At 35.6% G+C, this 22,403-nt stretch overlaps 2 protein-coding genes across 5 annotated transcripts in view; both read right to left on the reverse strand.

Annotated features, from left to right (window-relative positions):
- The window catches only part of LOC109609624 (lachesin), a 133,753-nt gene extending 124,923 nt beyond the window's left edge, over positions 1–8,830 (reverse strand). For both annotated transcript variants that reach the window (XM_049967345.1, XM_049967344.1), the window contains exon 1: positions 8,637–8,830. In XM_049967345.1, the coding sequence (XP_049823302.1) occupies positions 8,637–8,754 (118 nt within the window). In that variant the 5' untranslated portion in view covers positions 8,755–8,830. The remainder of the gene's footprint in view (positions 1–8,636) is intronic.
- Positions 8,831–13,856: 5,026 nt separating this feature from the next.
- LOC109609613 (uncharacterized) lies at positions 13,857–22,368 on the reverse strand. Of its 3 annotated transcripts, none has more exons than XM_049967437.1 (6): positions 22,323–22,368; positions 21,688–21,925; positions 21,387–21,530; positions 21,228–21,325; positions 17,449–21,169; positions 13,857–17,392 (listed from the first exon to the last, which is right to left on the reverse strand). In XM_049967437.1, the coding sequence occupies exons 2-6, from the start codon at positions 21,874–21,876 to the stop codon at positions 14,093–14,095; spliced, it is 7,452 nt and encodes a 2,483-aa protein (XP_049823394.1). In that variant the 5' UTR covers positions 21,877–21,925; positions 22,323–22,368; the 3' UTR covers positions 13,857–14,092. The 3 variants fall into 3 exon arrangements, with proteins under 3 accessions (XP_049823394.1, XP_049823395.1, XP_049823396.1); XM_049967438.1 differs by lacking the exon at positions 22,323–22,368 and adding an exon at positions 21,986–22,003; XM_049967439.1 differs by lacking the exon at positions 22,323–22,368 and having other exon boundaries at positions 13,857–14,623; positions 15,074–17,392; positions 21,688–21,979.
- Positions 22,369–22,403: the final 35 nt, after the last annotated feature.

Here is a 22,403-nt window from a genome sequence, read left to right on the forward strand (position 1 = left end):
ATCGATGAGAGTATTAAGCCATTATGTTGCAGTACATGTTGCTGGGTCCACCTGGTCACAGAATCACACGCCACACTTAATCTTTACCACTGTTGAGATTTGCGGTCGATTACCGCATAATGGCACAAATGAAATTACCATTCGCCCGATTATTGATGTTCGCCATTGAAATCCGGTTCGAAGCTGTGTGTTTGTTGCTGCGCCTGCTGCAAATTTCTTTGCACAAATATTCAACAGCCAACTAAAATGGACGTACACGAAATTTGTTTTAGAATTATTATTGTGTCGAGAACGGGCGCTTTTAGGGCTTTTTCATATTCGTTGCGAGACTCGTGTTATGGACTATAAATTGTTTTATTTACGCTCTTATTTTTCGTTGTTAATGGCGTAATTGTGAAAACATGTGAGTTTCTCTTACTTTCTTGATGGTGGTTCTCCGCATAAATATTCCGGAAGAGTGTGTTCTCCGTTAATATGTATTAGTCCCAAGGTAAATCGCTAAACCGCAATTTGTCTGAGTAAACACCGACTAGTCCTCCTGATCTGTTTTAAGGCACAAATTTACATTTGTATTTACGTTGGACGGACGACTCTTTTTCCTAAACCAACTGTTAAATTTATAATTGCAAGGAAAAAGATTCTGAACGGAACCGGTCGTCTTATTGGCAAGTTTGAAAGGGACCGTACAGACTGAGGTATTAGTCCTGATTTAATTCCGACGAAGAAATCTGGTAATGGAATAATGGAGACGGGAGTGTAGCTTTAGCCAAGATGCCGGAACTTAATAATCAGATTTTGATTCTGCCCTTCTTTTCCTGCCTTTTTTACGGTTTCCCTCCTCCGTCTTAATGTTTGTTTAATTAAAAGGAACCGAATCATTTTCGAAGCAATATCAAAATCCGGAAACATACAGTGTTTACGCTGAGGGAGGCTTTTAATTATTCCAAAATAATTACGGGATTAAAAAGTGATAAACAACGTAAGATAATTTCAAATTGACTAAAGTATGAATTCAGCGAGGAAAATAATTAGATTAGAGTCTTTTTATTGTTATGCAAATTGATTTAAGATTTATGCATTAAAGTGTGGTGCTCGAGGATAATATTTGGGGCTAAGGGTGTTTTAGTCATTCTGGCATAACCGCTAAGTAAAGTTAAGTTTAGAAAGGCATAAATTTGTCGAGGTTCACGATGACAATAATATGCTGTTTAGACCATTAAAGATAATTAACAAATTATGTCGGTTTCTGAGGAGGGCCTTAATAATTAATTAGACTCCACTCATACACACACAGCAGCAGCAGCAGCGGCGGCAGCAGGAGCGGCATCACCGCATTCGCAGTCTGGTTTTATAGCCTCGGTTCGTATAAAATTTAGTTACAAGTTGACAAAAATGTGGAATATTCGAAATAACAGGAATAACAAAAGAGCAGGCAAGACAAGTTTTTTAATAAAATTCCGCAGATGGGAAAGTTTATGGAGCAGCCATTCGTTCCAATTTGTGTTTTATTTGGTTATTTATTAAGTTGTGCGTAAATATGTATACTTGTGGCAGTTGTAACAAATATTGACAAATATACGTTGGGTCTGGATGTAGTTTTGAAGCCGCGATATTTCTTCGTTAGCGACGGCTTGGTGGACCGTTCGGCGTCCGAGGAGTGGAGAAAGTTGCCGGCAATGATCATAAATATCTCACAATAAGTCCGTATGCCGTTGATCTAAACCTCTCTCCCCCATTCCCACCTCCCTGTCACGGACTGGATAACAAATAACGCGACCTCGTGTTATTGGAAAACTTTTCACCCACAATTTACACATTTTCATTTCTTTATTTGATATCCCCATTTATGGCCAGACACTACCTGCCGTTCAATTAAATCTTGACAATACATTTCCAACTCCCACGCCCACCCCCGCTTGTTTTCCGACATTGTCGTGTGCTTGTTTATCTGTTCAACAATATTTATTTATAGAATGTCAAGTAGCACTGGTTTACAGCCAGTTTGCCTTTCATGTCCAGTTACTAAAATCGGTTCGGGTGCTCCGAAATTTATAGGAAAAAGCTCCAATTTGTAAGCTAATGTAGCTAAGAAATTAAATCAAATTAAGCCTCTAACAGCTCGTGAAGTCGTTCATTATATATTCCAATTGCACACATATTTATACAGTATTGGCAGAGATAGAGAAACTTTAAAAACATACAAATTGCTACAGCCCTGTATGTGCAAATCTATTATAATTTATACCAATTATGAACATACTGTATACAAACATATCAATGAATATTTCTTATATTAATAATAATTCTGTTAGCTACAAATCAATAAACTGAATATTTGTCTGGCAAAAACTAGAGCACCTTTTTACTAAATGTTACCAATCTCTACAAAATTTAAACATAATAACCAAGACAAGAATTATTTGAATTTTAATAAAGTTGCTCTACTTTCTGCCAATGCTGTATTACATCAAGATGGAGATGAAAAGATGCGAATTAATCACGATGTCTGTACGGTGCACCAAACAACTTGTCGCACATGTACATTAACTAATTAACTTTTTAAAAATATGGCTGCATAGATTAATCCAGTCGGAGTTGTCCCTTTTCTAACGGAACAAATTTTTGAGTTGAAAGCATAAATTCGTCCTGGTTACATTTATATGTGCAATTAAGAATATTAGACAGGAGTAAATTTAAAAAAATTAAACTTGTGCGACGACTTCAAAATGAACGTGCTCCTGCTGAAAATTTACTGGTGATGAATAGAGCATGAGGCCGGGAATTTATTTGCATATTTTATTATTTAGTTTCGCATAAAAACGTGGACATAAAACGTGTGTTAGTTGTGCGACTCATAAAAACGACAGGATAAATAAAATAAATTGATGCTAATTAAATATGTCCCGCGAATGTGGGGCACTCGTTTTCGGGTCGGAACGTCGGACAGTTATTAGTCCGGATCGGAGTGTCTGTAATAGAAAATTTTTGCCGATAATTTGTTATGGCAGCGAGAAGTTGTAATTTCCTGCGAGACCGTGTGATTGCACACTTGATGGAGCCATCGCATGAATCGATACACAGGGCGGCATCGGTCTATTGCCTGTCACTTTGTGCCGTCAACAGTCGAAACTGACCACTTTTATTAACTCCACGTTCACCAAACACACACGTACACAGCATACGAGTAGCAGCAGCAGCAGCATCCGTGAATTAGCCTCATCTCTAGAATAATGCCTTTCAAATTTACTACAACAAATTATAGTAATTTCATACATCAATGGTCGATTTTGATGAATCGCCACGAGTCCACTGCAAATATGTCATGTAGTCGCATGCGACATTAATTATTCATAGCTGGTGCAGTTCTCTCGTAATTTACCAGTCGGTTAATAGTTATTTACTGACTGTATGCACAGATTTATAATTACACACTTTGTTTCGGAGTAAGATGACCTGGACACAAAACTCCATCGATCAAATCAATTACGAACAAAAGGTAACATGCATTTAATTAAAACCGCTTTGTTATTGAATGCAGCTTAATTTATTGCTACTAACAGGTGCATGTGACGTGTCAAATATTTATAAACAAATTGCATTTTGTAATGTTTTACACGGGGAAATTGAAATTTACAATTGCGTTAGTTTCACCGTCCACGATCAGATAAATCAACTGTAATTTTATGTAGGACCTTTATGCTAAACCAAAACATAAAATAGACACTGGTGCAGGAACTGAATAATTGTTATTAGCAACAAAGTGCATCTACGACACAGGACATAATTGGTAGTTAATTTATTACGGTGGAACATTCACGTGGCCTCCGGTTATGAAAGACGACAACAAATGGCCATACAGCCATAGAGGCAGAGGGCGATTTAAAAAGCGTCATTGTATCGGGCAAGGACAAAGCGCAGTAGTTGAACTACTACGAGATAAGGACAACGGGGGCGGCTGTTTTATAGAAAACTCGATTACGACCGGCATCGGGATTGAAACATGGCAGACTGATTACGGGCCCGGCCATTGTCGGTTAATATGAAACCGCAGCGGCCGATGCTGCCGATGCTGCCGATGCTGCCGATGCTGCCGATGCTGCCGATGTTTGCTTATAATGGCAATCATATCGTAAAATGAACAACAGATGTCACACAAATGGATTGATAAAAGCTCGACGCGTCGACAGAATCAATTCGCCAGAAAATGCCGAACTTAATACGGACGGAGAGTCGGACAAATTTCGAATCGAACCGCTCCGTTTTATGTTTTATTGGGGTCGTCTACATCAACCAAAAATGTAATACTATATTCAAACAAGAATACACTAGAAACCATTAATATTATTTATTTAAGTAGTATTATTTTGAAACGTTTATTTATATTTATTAAATTAATGAAATCAAACTAACTTTCTTCAAATGTTAAAACTGAAATTTCTCAAAAACGGCTGTGATAAAAACAACTAATCAAGAATGCCTTTTCTGTAGATTGTCCAAAGAATATAAAAAACTTGATAATTTTAAAAAATATTCAGCGGTGTAAGAAAGAGAATGAAAAAATAGAAGTACTCACAGAATCTTGTATATTAAATAATTACGCAAAGTTCAAAAGTTATTTAGATGAACGATTTTTATGCAAATTGTATAATCCCCCGCCAAAGTTAATTTATTTTAAAAAGAACCCTTTTCTTTAAGACTCATTAATTTTATAAAGTTGTCGGGCTCCGCGTTAAAACAATACCTACAACATTAAATTTTAATGACAGTATTGATTTGTCATTCAGGACATTCGGGACGAATTGGGGACCATCGATATTTTTTACGTCGACAGCAGTACATGGGATGAAGTTTAATAAAGTTTAGAGGATTTGAGCCAAAGTCGCTTGGATCTTTGCACCTCTGCGTTCTTCGAGAAAACCTGTTTTTCTTTGTCGGGATTACAAAAGGGTAATTTGTTTTTACCTGAACTGGAAAATTATATACGCAGACTGGAATGTGCAAGATATAGATTGAATTTTAAGGCAGCTCGTCTACTACGTGATACAAATATGCCGAGCGAAATCTTTTACTGGGGGGGGGAAAAAAACTTTTGTCTGGACTCGTCGTTCGTATCGGGAATTTAAACTAACTCACGGCCGAATAACACTCATTTGTTTTGTTTCTTTTTATTTCAATTAAGCTGCACCGTTTGTGTCAAAGGGAGTGTGTCCCGCCATACAATCAAAAGAATCGAACAACAAATTATTTTAGTCGTTTTGCCGTGCCCGAAAGTAGCTCCACGGACTCCCTGCGATATTTTCCGGAACGTATCAAAAGATAACAACCAGCAGAGTGGCATAAAGTTACTTTTCATGTATGTACACTTAAATCACCCGGAAAATAAAAGCCTCAAAACTTAACTACATCACTTCTCCCCGATAGAACTTAAAACAAATCGCGATCGCTTTGTCTCCTGCATGAATCATGTTTTATTCACGTACTCAACTGATAAATATGTAGTTTTATGAGCAAATTTCGGCAATATATTAGTCAAGAGTCTCTTTGTTTGTTTGCATTTCGCTTTTTGTCAAAGCATCAATTTTATCTGGTCCGGAGACATTAAACGATTTTTTTATTGTTGTCATATATCTCACAAATTGCCTGGCGTTGTTCAAGTGAGGGAGGAAGGAAAGGTTGATAAGGGCGGGGTGTGATGTGACGAAATAATTTTCAATTTTGTTCGATTCTTAATAAGATTTGCCGTCCTTGAAAGAGCAGGAGCACAAACTAGGTGGATGGAAATATAAAATTTCTGTGGAGAAGGTTGAAAGTATGTGTCCCGGAGTCACTTAAAGAATGCGTCCCAAAGAAAGGAAATGGTCTCTGTCTGACGATTGGCGGGCATCTGCATTATGCGATTGTGACGAAGAATAATGATCCAATATATATTTATAATCCTCCCTCCCTCACACTTCTCGGCCTATTCATTACGAAAGTGTGCCACAGAATCTAATGAGGGAGTGACTGTGTGTGAATTCGAAGAAACAACTTTGTTACGGGGCAACGAAGTGACTTCCTATTAAATGCAAGTATGAAAGAATAAACATTCAATTTTCCACGAGACGCCCTCATTCGTTCGCCACCCCCGCAACATATTGGCTTCTAATGTTATTAAATAGTTCAATGAATTTTTAAAACATTGTTATGGAAGTAAATTTTTGTCCGTGACCGGTTTTATCCTCCAATAAAGGAAATCAATTTTACTTGAATCCGAGCTTATCAATTTGGAGCGTCTTATTTGATGCAGCCACGATCGTAAACTCGCTTTACAAGTTTATTTATTAAGTTGATTCGAGGAAGAGTACACTTAATTGGAAACGTTTCGGTTTTAATGGATATCTACTTTGCCGTTCCAAAACAAAAAATACATATTCTCCAAATGATTCCCGTTTACATCGATCTGCGGCACCGGAGTTAACATACAGGAGCACAATGGATTTTCATTAAGCCATTCACACACAGATGCGCGGCTGTTAATTTAATCTCTGCCTCTGATTTATGCATCGGCAATAGCTTATCTGTTTCCATCTGTGGTTGCGTACCACGAGTGGTACGAGTATCTACATACTCGTTTTATGCCGGGCTCAACTGACTTTCGCCCTTCCCATTTAGCTAATTATTTGGGGCACACCGCCTAGGAAATGCTGAATTTAACCGAAATCACTCCCATCATCGCCGTTGTCTGTATGTTTCACATCAGACGCATCAGAAATAGGGATAAACAGAGAAGGAGGAAAGTTCGGCGATTCTTCCGTCTCCAAAGTTGTGTGGTGCATACAATTTGAATTTATTCGGAGGATTCGGGAACGGTTCCGAACTGACATGAATAACTGCATCTGTTATCATTAGACGGAATTACCATTCATTATTCCTCGGAACACGCCATTTTATTGTTAACATCAAAATCCGAGATGAAATTTCGTCGGACACTCGCGCTGAAATTTTAATGAATGTCGTGTGGAACGGAACGGGAACAAGTGGAGATGTGTGGGTATGTACAGTATTGGCAGAAAGCAACTTTTAAAAAATTTAAATAATTTCTGTCTTGGTTATTAAGTAAAGAAAAAATGTATATTAAAAATTAATTTCCTTTTATAAATTTAACAATTGGCATTGGCAAAATATAGAGCAACTTAAGCTAATGTACAGAATGTACAGAATTATACAGAATATACAGAATGTACAGTCCAGTGTAGAAAGAACCTGTTAAATTCAAGTCTGACTCGTCTGTTCTTTTCTGGTAACAGTGATTTTTTAGTCTGGCCTTCTCGCATGAAGACCTCCTTGTAGTTATCTATTTCTTACAGTGTTTGAAGAAACATTAATTCCAAGTTGTATCTCAAGTAGACCTTTTATTTTGCTGGAACTGAGGATAAAATTTCTTTATTCCAGTTTTATTTTTACCTCCACATTACCAAATCTTGAAAATTGTAAAACACGCGTTAGAATCGATCTACATTGATTTGAGTATCTTTTTCAATTAGATATTTGTTGGTTTGGTCGCAACGGCCTAGTCCTACCAGTCGACGCAGAGAACAAAAGGGATTTCATTAGACCCATGTCGAACATGGAAAAAATGAACCAGTGCCTAAAGTTTTTCGATTATCCATTAATCACTTTACGAACTGCAATAACCAAGACCTTTTCACGACCTTCGTGAAATCGATAATTGACATCGGCCACTCTATATTAATTTCATTTACGTCCAAGGCAAAGTATCTTCCGGTTGAGGGAACAGGAATAAGCGCAGAGCAATACTCGCAGTTATAAATTTGTTTGCGAAAGGTGTAAATAGAGCAATGGCGCGAAAGAGTGTGTCCCCAATTTAGAAGAGGCATTCCGGGCCGTTGAGGGAAACATATCTAATACCATAATGGCGGAATACAGCGGCTCCAAAGTGAAAATCGTCCGGAATGCGCCCGTACAACCGATAAACTATGTAAATTAACCGTTCTTTTATTAAACGACTAGATAAATAAAGTGGCGATTCTGTTGCCGGTGCGAGTGTTTGTTTAATTGGCGGAGAAAACGTTCCCTGGGCAAAACGGAAAAACATTAACGCATCCGTTCAACCCGATTTATTTTCCTAAAGCAAAACGACCCGAATTCAATTACGGCTCAATTGGTACGGACTCGCGGAATCGGACGGATTTGCAATTACTTTAAACACGATCCGTCACTAAAAATGTCTATGACGATTGTTTTGTAACGAAATTAGTCCGGTCGCTTTAAATTAACAAAAATTTGAGGATATTATAATAACCAATATACTAATACTATATTTATTAGAATACCTTCACAAGAATCCCCAAGGTCTTTTAGTATTTACGATTTGTGGGAGAATTTGTATACGCAATTCCATACATGTTCAACTGGGTTCATATCCAGAGAATATGGAGTTCACTCCCATTGAGGCTTTTAACTTAAAGGTCATCCATATCGATTGCAAAGCTTTTGATCCTACTGAATTCTGAGAGAGACATCATGCATGACTGACACAGTAAAAGATTCCCATTACGAAGAAATGTCTTTGTCGTTCATGATGTCTCTTGCTAACAGTTATCCACCTATTTCTCATAATGATTTCAACTATTTACCTGTCTTATCCGGAGGTTCTCCCACTTGGACATCCTCTAGACACATATCTTGGCATTTGAACGATTTTTGAAATGATACCTTTAATTTTTTTGACACAAAAACAATTAAAGGGGGCATACTGAATGCACGAACACGTCGGATTCTCGAAACATAGGAACCGACGATAGGACGTCCGTTATTTAGAAACAAGCTAGCAATAGTGATTAAAAGAAATCACTAATACCTACTTTGGGTGTTCTATGACCTATTCTATGATTTTAATTCGTATGTTTGATCTACGAGGAGTCATCAGGCCAACTATTAAAGCTTAACCTAAAAATATTCTATGTTAAAAACAAACAATTCTAATAAATATCTGTCAAAAATCTATAAGTGATTATAATTACTAGTAAGTTTTTCATATATGTGAAATTTATTAAATAATATTTATTACAGGAACATGAGTTTGGATTTAAATATTGAAAAACAACCATTGAAATATCAGTTTGTTTGTCCACTCTAGATATTTTAGTATTTATATACAGTCGACCTTAAGAAACAAAATTTAAACATATGCTATAGATATATACAATAGATGGGTCTCATTATTAATCAAATTCTATCCAAAGTAATTTACTACAATAAACAATAATTATCAATTACGAAGAAAGAAACATTTACATAAAGATTTAGGTCTAATCTGAAGAAATTATATATGACAGATTAATCAGTATTAATAAGTGAACTTATTCTAATTCCAATAAAAAGTGGTAGCAAAATTAAAGGTTTTTCATTGTACACCAATAGTTAAATAAAAGTAAACTGTAATACAGTTCCCTTGATTTAACTACTTATAATAATCGAGATATTGAAACTGAATTTATTACGAAACAATTCTGCGGAACAAATTATGAAAATAACTCATGCCAATTCGATTTTTGACATTTCGACTGCAATTACAACCGATTAGGGAACACGAAACGGCGATAAAGAACTTTAACACATGCGCCCACATAAATAATCTTAATTACTAGAAATAAAATCGGACAAACAAACTGAGACACGCACTCACCTAATTAACGACCGTAAACAAGTTTTCGCTTTGCGGTTCGTAAGATCGGACGGAGGTGAGTCAATAAAACATTTTTTATTATTGATATCGAATTTACTCGAACCCCGAAACTCCGATAACTTAGGCGCCAATAAAAAAGATTTAACGGACAATAAGCTCTCGGAATTTCGTCCAAGTTACGTGCATCTGTATCACTAAAATCGAATTTTTAGCCTAACAAATGTTGCTGCTTTTTGTCGCCGCCGAACACCTTTCATCGCATTTATCAGTTGTGACCTCAAGGGTTGCTCGTTATTTTCCATGACTCTCAGAATATTCCACCATTATCGAGGACGGAACACGATAAAAAGGCCAAACAGTATTTAATTCTAGTTGCGAGTTGAAACATTGAGGATTAGTTTTGTTGTGGTGAAACGGAACAGAAGCCACAATTATGCTTTCCAAATTCGGATGGGTCCTTTTTGATCCGGACTCGGGACCTTTGGAACCGCAACGCATAAATCCGAATTGTAAACTCTCGTCTTCATCTTTGCATTCTTCCAAGTATTTTATTCACTCTCTTTTCAAAGTTGTCAGTTTTCATAACGGGCTTAGGCGACGTTGGTTTGCATAAAGAAGAAAAGATTTAATTTCGTTTCGTTTTTGATTTAAGTACACCAAATCATTTATAAGCACTTTAACGTAATCCACCATCAAGCAGATGAAAATGGAATGAATCAATGTTTCACTGTTTGTATAGAATTAAACGAAATTTGAGAATAGAATTTCGTGGGATAACCAGATAACTACATATTTAGCAAGTGAAGTTTCAATTTGGAAGTTCGAATGAATCCGGGAGCAAATGTCGACGACGCAGCTTACAGTTAGTTAGTTAAATAAGTGTATATAGTTTTCCCTTAAAGACGCTCTCTCCTTTGTTGGCGCGGTCGCGGTAATTAGCATTATCTTCCGCGAATTACTGCGAGCATTAAGTTTTACCCAACTACTAATCTATGATGGGGTCGTTTTCCACCCTTCCCAAATATTCCGCACCACCAACACCGACACTTATTTTACGTGTTTGTTTCGTTCTCGGTTTAATTATGTTTGCCCGGACTTACGAATCAAAAACCAGTTGTTGCAGGAACAAACTAAATAAATTCACCTCTCCCCCATTTGTCCTGCAGCGTTGACAATTATTCACAAAGGGAATTCCTAACTCCGTTTTTTATTACAATTAAAAAAGATGTACGAGTGTCGGGGTGAGATATATAGCCAATGAAACGTACACCTCGACGCCACTTCTGTTTCCAATTGTTCGGGATTGTTTTTAACACGGTGCCACGAAAACAATTATTGATCTTAATACATTATGTATATTCTGTGTAACACATATGACACTATTTAAAAATATATTTATAAAATGTTGCCTTTGTGACGTTCAGTGGAGACATTTTTTATTTATTTCAACGGAATATTGATTACAACACAAATGGAATTTTTAAACTAGCAAAACAAAATGATATTTTCATTATAAACACTAAATCATTTATCATTTATCTGTTTATGACAGAATTTATGTCCACACACACACAATAAAAAACAATTTCAATCTATTTTATCTACTAAACAAGACACGCAATTAATTACTCCACATATTTAAATAAACAATTATTAACTGTGGTACGGTAAATATTAAAATGATATTATGAATGCATCGAGCCCTTCTTATAATGAAAGGGTTTAGACCTTTCGCAACCGTGGATTGTTCATTAATACTTCAGTTTCAGTTCCTGCATTTTTAGTGACACAATTATGTTGTGTCTTTGTTTTATTTATTGCGTGCGCACCATCAAAATCCTTTATGATGTGAGTCGTGTTGTGAGACTTCGTTGAATAATTTTTACATGAAATTTTCCTTGGGAAATGCACTTTTGAACAAAAACGACGGATAAATTCAAGTTCCTCACGCTAACAACTCTCGTTCCCGTTAACCCATATCGTTACAAATTACATTTGACGTGCAATTATCACACATAAATTTGACTAGAGAAAAACTTAGTTGAAAACTTGTTTAATTAGTTGCTGTTGTTTGTTTTAATTTGCCGGTCATTTTTGTAATTAAATTTTACCCCATACATACATGAATGTGCATTTTTCAAATTCCAATCGGACATTTTTACAAATTCAAATTAATTGACCACTTCTATGTCTGTTCTATTGTGGTGGTTAACAATGATGAATGTATCGAGGGTAATAAAACGGAAAATAAATCTCAATTATTTCTAAAATACCATAATACAGTGTTCCATTCCGGTTTATTGTGTCGGAGCAAATAATAAATCGTCAGAAAATCCTCTTTGTTTGGTAATTGAATGAGGTGAGGAGAATAAACTATTAGCGGGGATGGCCGCAATTCGATTTCGTACTCGCCATGAGGTGCAATACGATTTACTTTCTACGTCGAACAACCAAAATAAAAATCCAACTCCATGTTTAAGTGGATGATTTGAGTTGGTTTCGATGTGTCAGTGTGGAACCCAACTTGAGACCCTTTTATCTACTTTCTTGGTCAGTTATTTTCACCACTAGTTCATACTTCACTTCACCTTTCAATTTTAAATTATCTTATTTTATTGACTAGGCACCAATAATGAATTGTTTATAAACCAAAGTGAGTTTCGATAATTCAATATTCACTTTTTAATAATATAAACCGCAATCAAATTTGCGCATTTTGTTCAAATAGATAATTAAGAACGTTGTACTCCCGAGTCAAACATATAACTTAGCTAAGTATCTTCTCAGATTGGTCCAACCTCATGTTGGAAACACCTCAACCTTTATCAAAGATTCCATTCATTTTGTTGAGATATTGGAAGTATTACTTCTTCATTTAACGAAGAACATTTAAACAACTGTGCGGGTGAATCCTTTTGAATCTGCCGGAGAATAATTTGCGGCAGATGCTGAAAATTACTTTCTGTTCTCCGGTATCAAATCTCGGTTAACAACTGGAAAACGAATTCCCCCAACTGATACGCGTATTTCATATTTTTGTAAAAGTAAATTCCCATCCGAACGCTCAACCGACATATTGTATATTGCTTTTTCAATAATTTATTTCCTCCATTCCATCTAATGATTGTTGCACCGAATATTATAAGTTTTCATTAAATGGTTGCCACAGACGAACATTCAATTTGCTAGTTATTAGTACTTTCGAAGGAAAACAGCTTGTTCGACAAGCTGGCTTATTTATCCAAGACAGGAAAGATATTTCAATAATCTACATAAATTCCCCGAAGAAAGGCCGACCTCAGAAGCGTATTATCTTATGAGATTGCGCGAGCCTGTTTCATAAATATTATATCATATTTGAATTCGTTACGCATATTACTTAATAATATCGTGTATACATACAGAATCCTTCATGCCAAATGTATGTAAATTTATTCGTAAAGACGTACCTATTTTTTAATATTAAACTATGGGGCCTAAGGGATTATTTTCTTAAGACTTATTATACGTAAATTTCATGCCAGACTAAATATGAAAATAACTAAAAACCTGCGAAAAAATAATAACATACAAACACATGTTATATATATATATATATATATATATATATATATATATATATATATATATATATATATTATTGACGGGCATTATTATTAATTATAGGGATCGGCGCACTGTAATTAAGCTCCATGTTCCTACTATTATAAACATCAATGTTTGGATGATGGATAATTGGAAACATGTCATTCGCACATTATGATAATAATAATATTATAATTCTGGATTGACAGTATAATTATGCTCAGTCACATAAACATGTTTACAATTCAAGATGTTGATATTAGTTTGGTTTTACTTGAACCAGTTGAGAATTTAAACTCCGACCGACCCACTACCAGAAAACGATGTAGTCGAATATATTGTAAATGGAGTTTAATTTAATTATTTATATGTCTAATCATGGAAGTGATGACATCTCTTCTGTTTTATAAAATCAGTTAATTCAATAATAAAATGTCTATGTCCAAAACATCGAAGCCACCTCTGAGTAACTCCGCAAACGACTACATACTAATCGATAAAATTCAAGAGACATACATTATTTCAGTAGATATCTGTAATTAACTTCTTGATAAAATTAGAGTCCCTAATAAATTCACACATATCAACTAAAATTATATATTTTTGTACTCTCATACTCTTATAAACCTATTATAATTATATTTATTTTTTTATATTACAACACATTATATTTATACAATATTAATATAAATATATACATAAATGGTGAATAGCAAATCAATGACAATCTTTAATATTAAAAAACTATTATATAGTAAAATCATATAATCATGTATATAAAATAAAATTCAAATCTAATATTAGAAAAAATATTTTCTCTTATTTTAGATTTTTGGACCTAGTTGCTCTAGTTACCCGAACATTTTGTACTTCAGCTGTACGTGCTGCTTTCCTTTTTTTGGGTGGCAATTCGTTAGACTCATCTTCATTCTCAGAATCTTTCTGATGAGTTTTATGTGCTTTCCCCTTTTTTGATACCAATTCTTCTTTTTCTTTACTGTCCTCCTCCAAATCCTTTTGGACAACTTTACGTGCTCTTCCTTTTCTGGTCGGCAACTCTTCAATATTTTTTTCTTCGTTTTTCTGGGTAGCTTTGCGTGTTCTCCCTTTCCGGGTAGGCAACTCTTCACCCTCCTCTTTTTCATTGTCCTCGTCTTCAGTGTGACCTTTTCGAACTCTTCGGTTTTTCGTGGCCAATTTTTCTTTAATTTCATCTTTTTTAGTTTCTTCATCTAAGTCAACTTTACGTGCTGTTTTTTTCGTATTTGTTGATTCTTTTTCGATATTTTTTTCTTCATTTTTCTGGGTAACTGTGCGCGTTCTTCCTTTTCGGGTAGGCAATTCTTCATCCTCTTCTTTTTCATTGTCCTCGTCTGAAACAGTGTGAGCACGTTTTCGAACTGCTCGAGTGTTTGTTGCCAATTTGTCTTTACTCTCATCTTTTTCAGTTTCTTCATTTGAATCAACTTTACGTGCTGCTCTTTTCGTATTTGTTGATTCTTTTTTAATACCTTTTTCTTCATTTTTCTGGGTAACTTTGCGTGTTCTTCCTTTTCGAGTGGGCATTTCTTCACCATCTTCTTTTTCATTCTCCTCGTCTGAAACAGTGTGAGCACGTTTTCGAACTCCTCGAGTTTTTGTACCCAATTTTTCTTTGATCTCATCTTTTTCAGTTTCCTCATCTGAATCAACTTTACGTGCAGCTCTTTTCGTATTCGTTGACTCTTTTTCAATATTTTTTTCTTCATTTTTCTGGGTAACTTTGCGTGTTCTTCCTTTTCGGGTAGGCACTTCTTCAACCTCTTCTTTTCCATTGTCCTCGTCTGAAACAGTGTGAGCACCTTTTCGAACTCCTCGAGTTTTTGCAACCGATTTTTCTTTGATCTCATCTTTTTCAGTTTCTTCATCTGAATCACCTTCACGTGCTGTTCTTTCCGTATTTGTTGATTCTTCTTTTTCAATATCATCTTCTTCATTTTTTTGAGTAACTTTACGCGTACGTCCTTTTCCTACTGAAATCTCTTGAGTTTTTTTACTGTTTCGTGTCCGTGCTCCCCTTTTTGGCTCAAGTTCTTTATCCATCTCTTCTCCATCGTGCACCTTAGGTACAACTCTACGAGTCTTAGTCTTCTTTGCTGATAATTCAGATTCCGAATGGTCCCCCCCATCCTCATCCACTTCATCAAATGTAACTTTTCGATTCCTTGTCGTTTTCTTAGCTGGCTGACTCTCTTCAATTCGCTTCTCTGCACTGGGCGTGACAGGTGAAGTGTTTATAGTATTCGGTTCAACTATATCCAAGTCCGCAAGCAATTTTCTGCCTCGAGTTTTTCTCAGCACTTTAGGCGGTTCGTTTTCAGCGTCTTCTGCCTTCGCTTTGCCTCGGACGTTTCTCTTAGTCCTCGACTTGGTTTCTTTCTTCTCCGTAGATGTAGTAACGTTATTGTCGATCGCCTGTAACACAATCTCGCTTTGTTCCTCGACCCAATTTTTTACACGATCGGAATTTAAGGGAGAATTGATCGGAGATTCTTCGACACTCACAATATCTTCTAGACTATTATTTTTATTATACTTTGCATACGTTCGTATTTTCTTCCTGTTGAATACCTCTTCGAAGGCATCCTCAGTTGTGGAAGACAACACAAACATTTGCTCCACTCCACTTACATTGGACAGATCATTAACAGGCGATTTTTGATGTAAGGGAGTTGTTAAAAGTTTTTTAACTCCTCCGACATCAGTCAGATCATTAGTAGGCGATTTTTGCTCCTTTGGAGTTGCTAAAAGCTTCTTAACACCTCCAACATCAGTTAAATCATTAGTCGGTGATTTTTGTTGTTTGGGAGTTTTTAAAAGTTTCTTAACTCCTCTGACATCAGTTAGATCATTCATAGGTGATTTCTGATCTTTTGGAGTTGCTAGAAGTTGCTTAACTCCTCCGACTTCAGTCAAATCATTAGTGGGCGACTTTTGCTCTTTAGGAGTTTTTAAAAGTTTCTTAATTCCTCGGACATCAGTCAAGTCATTAGTAGGCGACTTTTGGCCTTTAGGAGTTTTTAAAAGTTTCTTAACTCCTCTGACATCAGTCAGATCATTAGCGGGTAATTTTTGTTGTCTAGGAGTTTTTAAAAGTTTCTTGACTCCTTTGACGTCAGTCAGATCATTAGTAGGCGATTTTTGCAGCACAGGCGTTGCTAAAAGATTCTTAACTCCTGCAACTTGTGTCAGATCGTTCACAGGAGATTTGTGTACTTTGGGAGTTGTCAACAGTCTTTTAACTCCCCCGACGTCTGTCAGATCATTGTAAGGAGACTTAGCGTGCGATTTTAGCCGTTTAACACGTTCAACCTCATTGAGAACACTGCCAGGTTCTTCAGATTCGGTTATTGAAGTTGGTGACCTTGATTCCAGTTTGCGTTTGGTACTCGATTCGGTCATGTGCAAATCGATACACTCATCCTGATGTTGTTGTTCAGACATTAGAGAAACGTCTAGTGGTTCAATACCTGACAATTCATTTTGCGACTGGTTAACAACATCTATGTATTCATCTATCTCAGTCATTTGTTCGAGCGATACAATCAATTCACGCTCACACTCATAGTTTGTAGTATCTATAGACAGTTTGCCTTGTTTCTTGTTGCTACAGTTTAAGTCAGTCCCTTTTGAGGGTCTAGCTCTACCTCTTTTAACTAATTTTTCATCAGTTTTTTGTTCATTTAAAGACCTGCCAAAAGAATTAGGATCGGCTTGCTGTAAGGTCGAGACGTTGGCAGCTTTTGAAGGCCTGCCCCTCTTTCTTTTAATCGAATTGACAATACTGTCGTTCTTGGTGGTATCAAGACTTTTATTAGTCTTTGAAGGTCTACCTCTCTTCCTCTTTACTTCAGTACCTTCAGTCTCGTTGAGCAACGGCATTTCTACGAATTTTATAGCACACAGGGAACGTCGTTTGTCATCGTAATTAGAGCGTATCGTTGGCAAAAAGTCGCTCTTATTTAACCGCGGTTCTTGTTTGGGCCTCTCCGTCAACTGATTTAGATCTTCCGGTAACGAATCATCTCTAACAGACGATGATAAGTTCAGGGATGCCATCTCTTCGTCAAACGATTCATCCTGCAACATAAATTAATTAATTATATCACATTCACATATTAGTAAAGACATCTTACCAGATAATCGTCGTCAGAAGATAATTTAGAAGCGAATTTTAACTTCTTTGAAGACAACAGATTACTGCCAGTCGACTCTCTCGTTCTTTTCAAGCCCCTTGACTTAAGGACGGACTTTTTAATGGTTTCAAAGAGCTGCGGTGTATTCAGAGGTGTTTTTATCAGTTGACTATCCGGCGTTCCAGACTCATTAATCAAATTCTGCTCTTCATCATGTTTTTCTTCAACATTGGTAGATGAAAAACTATTCTTTAAGTCAGTGTTTGAGTCAGTTGAAGAATTGATCTCGCATAATGAATCGTCGACGGTTTTGTCCGCAGCTACCGCCGTTAAATACTTGTTTTTCACTATTGATTTTGGAGTTGTCGTGTCTAGTATTTCAACGACGCTGCTCATGTTACGACGCTTTGATCTGCGCTTATTTAAATCGGGACTTTCCAAAGAAGAGTCGATAACAACAACAGTTGTATTGCCTTCGGGAGTGACTAAATTGTCCCCCATCGAATTATGCTTAATCGATACTTCTACGTCAATTTCTTCGTCTTTTTCAATAAAATCTTTCGGATCGATGCTACTGAGCTCTCCGTCCTTGTCCAGTTTCTCTTTAACCAGGGCCAATTCTCGAGATGTGTACAAGGCCAGAGTCGACATATTAGAATCATTGATCATATTTTGCATGACACGTTTCCTTAAGCCACTTCCGGGTGTTCTCCTCGGCGAGTTTTTCGGCGTTGATTCCAACGCAACCTTGCTAATGTTCGGTATCGGATCCATGTCCAAATGTCCGAAACTTGTCGAAATTTCGCTCGTCTTCAACTGTAAACTTTCCACAATAGAGGAATCGTTCACTTTGACGAGTTCAGTGTGAGCGGAGGCGCTTCGTCGTGTTATGAATTTGTCTGAGTAATTCAATTTTTTGATGCTCGATTTGTTCTGCTGATGGATCGGCGAAATTTTCAGCGGCGTTTTCAAATTGGGAGTGGAACGACGTGGTGATGCTATTTTAGGCGTGCTAGAATGTCGGGTCAACATGGTTTTTCTATTTGAAGTTTTTGTGACGGGTCCATTATTAGTTTTGTTGTCGGGAGTTTTCGGCACATTTTCGTCCACTTCAATGTTACCTACTTCAGGCAAACGATCTTCTTTTAACGACGTTTCTAAGAAACACTCTTTTTCTTCTTCTTCATCAGTATCCTTGTTTATTGAAGTTTCATCCACGTTCACTTCTACTAATGACTTTGAAGGAGTTTCTTTTGCGTTATTATCAGAATAATTATCTTCTAACTGTATTAAAGATTCAGAAACAACCTCTTCTTTATTAAATTGTATACCATTCATACTCTCATTTGTCGTTAAGATACTACTCCTTCTCTGTGAATACCGTGTTTTTACCAAACTGTTGGTTAGTTGTAATTCTGGAATTTGTTCTGTATCAAGTATAGTTTCTTCATTATGCCCATCTTCCAAAAGTTTTTCTCTATTCTGATCATTTTCTGTCCAAATTTCTTCAGTCTGTCCATTCTTAAGTTGGTCTTCCTCATACTCATTATTGTCAACTTGTTCTTGATTTAGATCATTCTCAATCTGTGGTTCTTCAACTTCTTTATTTTCAAGTTGCTCTTCCAGAAGCTTTTCACTTTTCTGATCATTTTCAGTCTGTCCATTCTTAAGTTGATATTCTTCATTCTCACTATTGTCAACTTGTTCTTGATTTAGATCATTCTCAATCTGTGGTTCTTCAAATTCTTCATTTTCAAGTTGCTCTTCCAGAAGCTTTTCTCTATTCTGATCATTTTCTGTCTGTCCATTCTTAAGTTGATCTTCCTCATTTTCACCATTGTCAATTTGTCCATCATTCTCAACTTGTGGTTCTTCAAATTCTTCATTTTCAAGTTGCTCTTCTTCATTTTGAACATTTTCAATTTGTAGTTCTCGATTAACTTTGTCATTTTGCACTTCTTCAATCTGTTCACTTTCAAAATTCTCTTGTTCAACCCAGTCATTTATGAATTGATCAGATTCATATTGATTAATTTCAGACTGTACATAAGTTTCATCATTTTCATTAGTTTCAAGCTGTTGTTCTTGAGTTGATGGTATAATTTCTTCGTCACTAGAATTCGCGAGTTCTTCAACAGATTTTAACTTGTTTGATAAACGTTTACTCAATCTCTTTGTAGAAAGATTGATATTAATTTTTGATTCATTGTTTTCATTAGTTTCATGTTGTTGGTCTTCAGTTGATGGCATAACTTCAGTAGAATCTAACTTGCTAGATAAACGTTTACTGAATCTCTTTGTAGACAAGTTGATATCCATTGTTTCCTGCTCTTGGTTTTCAGCTGATGAAATAACTTCCTTGACACTGGAATTCGCAAATTCTTCAATAGACTTCAATTTGCTAGATAAACGTTTACTCAATCTTTTTGTTGTAAGATTGGTATCAACTTTTACGTCACGATCTTCATTACTTTCAAGTTGTTGATCTTGAAGTGATGATATAACTTCCTCATCACTGGAATTTGCAACTTCTTCAACAGATTTTAATTGGCTAGATGAACGTTTACTCAATCTCTTTGTAGAAAGACTGATATTAATTTTTGATTCATTGTCTTCATTAGTATCATGTTGTGGGTCTTCAGTTGATGGCATAACTTCAGTAGTTTCTAAATTGCTAGATAAACGTTTACTGAATCTCTTTGTAGACAGGTTGATATCCATTGTTTCCTGCTCTTGGTTTTCAGTTGATGGAATAACTTCCTTGACACTGGAATTCGCAAGTTCTTCGATAGACTTCAACTTGCTAGATAAACGTTTACTCAATCTTTTTGTTGTAAGATTGGTATCAACTTTAACGTCACTATCTTCATTACTTTCAAGTTGTTGATCTTGAAGTGATGATATAACTTCTTCATCACTGGAATTTACAACTTCTTCAACAGATTTTAATTTACTAGATAAACGTTTACTCAATCTCTTTGTAGAAAGGCTGATATCAGCTTTTGTTTCATGCTGTTGGTCTTCAGTTGGTAATATATTTTCCTTAACAATGGAATTTGCAAGTTCTTCAACAGGTTCAAACTTGCTAGATATACGTTTACTCAATCTTTTTGAAGGAACATTGGTATCAATTTTTGTCACCTTATTAACTATTGCTTCTAGTTGTTGATTTTCAGTGAATGGTATAATGTCTTTGTCACTTGAATTAGCAAGTTCTTCAACAGATTTCAACTTGCTAGATAAACGTTTACTCAATCTTTTTGATGTAAGATTGGTATCAACTTTTGCGTCACGATCTTCATTACTTTCAAGTTGCTGATCTTCGTCGCCGGAATTTACAACTTCTTCAACAGATTTTAATTTGCTAGATAAACGTTTACTCAGTCTCTTTGTAGAAAGGCTTATATTAACTTTTGTTTCATGCTGTTGGTCTTCAGTTGGTAATATATTTTCCTTAACACTAGAATTTGCAAGTTCTTCAACAGGTTCTAACTTGCTAGATAAACGTTTACTCAATCTTTTTGAAAGAACATTGGTATCAATTTTTGTCACCTCATTAATTATTGCTTCTACACTTGAACTTGTAAGCTCTTTACTTACTTGTGTACTAATTTCTTTATTCTCATTTTCAATATTGATTTCGTCACTTTCCAATTTCTTTGACACACGTTTACTTATTTGTTTTGATGGTGTTTTTCTTGAGTTGCCCAGAGTTTTAAAACTGAAATTTTATGTCAATTTTTGTTTATTAATAAGTAATTATATAAAAAAAAACTTACATTTTGTTTTCTGATGAAACATTTGGTATAATATATTCAGAATGTCTCCGTGGAGGAGTTAATGCATTTGTTAAGCTGTTTTCAACTCTTTCAACGTCCTAAAATATATTTAGCAATATAATAAAACAGTTACAAGCCAAATAAAATTATTTTTTTTACCTGTTTGTTTATGTGATCATTGCAATACTGAAAAACCTTCCCAATCACTTCAAACCTATCACCATTGTTTAAAACTTTAAACTGGTTCACAGGAACATTGTTCACCTTAACTGGCGCCACTTTCGACTTATTTACTAAGGTTGCCTTTAAAATAATAAAATTAGATTTATTATAATAAATAATTATGACAGTCATCATTAAGTAATCTTAAAGATGATTAGATCAAGTGACCAAATTGCAAATATTTCAAAGTTACATTACATTTAGTTTTGACTTGCTGTAAAATATTAAATTCACTCACCAGCCCTTCACTGTAGACATTAATAACACAATGGATTTCCTCCAATCTAGGATCATTCATTTTTAATCTAACGTCGGCCAACATCGAAGATCCAATAGTAGTTTTGCCATAACCCAATGGGAACGGCGGTCCGAGTTCCCCATTCTTCCTAAAGAATTTGATTTGACCATATTTTTCTTCTATTTCCATTTTCTTCTAAATTTATATTATTTTCACTAAGCGTTAGTCACATGGGACACTAGAAATACACACACATTTAGTTTTGTCACCGATTATGTTAGGATACTTGTTGCCAAACAATTAAAATGTGTCAAAGCTGAATACACGACGCGTAAATAACCGCCAAATTAACAGGACGCCAACATAACAAAACTAAACTATATATACAGAATTGAAATTTTATTCAATCTACGATCTCTTACATGTTCGTTGCTGATTATTTATGAGTCGCTTGCTATGTTAGAATGACAAAACAACAATTCAAACCCAATTTAAATGGACAAATGTATAGCCGCCAAAAGTTCTAACCTAAATCAACATTAGTTGTTCGATTATGATTATAAAGTAACATAAATCCGTACTTTCGCGTATACATTTAACAATAAAAGAAATAAATATATAAACAAGACACTTGCCTTCTTTCTCAAGCTGTTATCATTACAGAACACAAACTACTGCGACGCCACAATTGAATGGACGCGTTACCCCCACTTACT

Source organism: Aethina tumida, chromosome 5, assembly GCF_024364675.1.
Source record: "Aethina tumida isolate Nest 87 chromosome 5, icAetTumi1.1, whole genome shotgun sequence".
NCBI lineage: Eukaryota > Metazoa > Arthropoda > Insecta > Coleoptera > Nitidulidae > Aethina > Aethina tumida.

Coding starts and splice junctions, on each gene's coding strand:
- LOC109609613 (XM_049967437.1), bottom strand. CDS start 21,876: ATGGAAATAGAAGAAAAATATGGTCAAATCAAATTCTTTAGGAAGAAT. Junction 21,326..21,386: donor ATGATCACATAAACAAACAG/GTAAAAAAAATA, acceptor AATATATTTTAG/GACGTTGAAAGAGTTGAAAA. Junction 21,170..21,227: donor GTTTCATCAGAAAACAAAAT/GTAAGTTTTTTT, acceptor ATAAAATTTCAG/TTTTAAAACTCTGGGCAACT.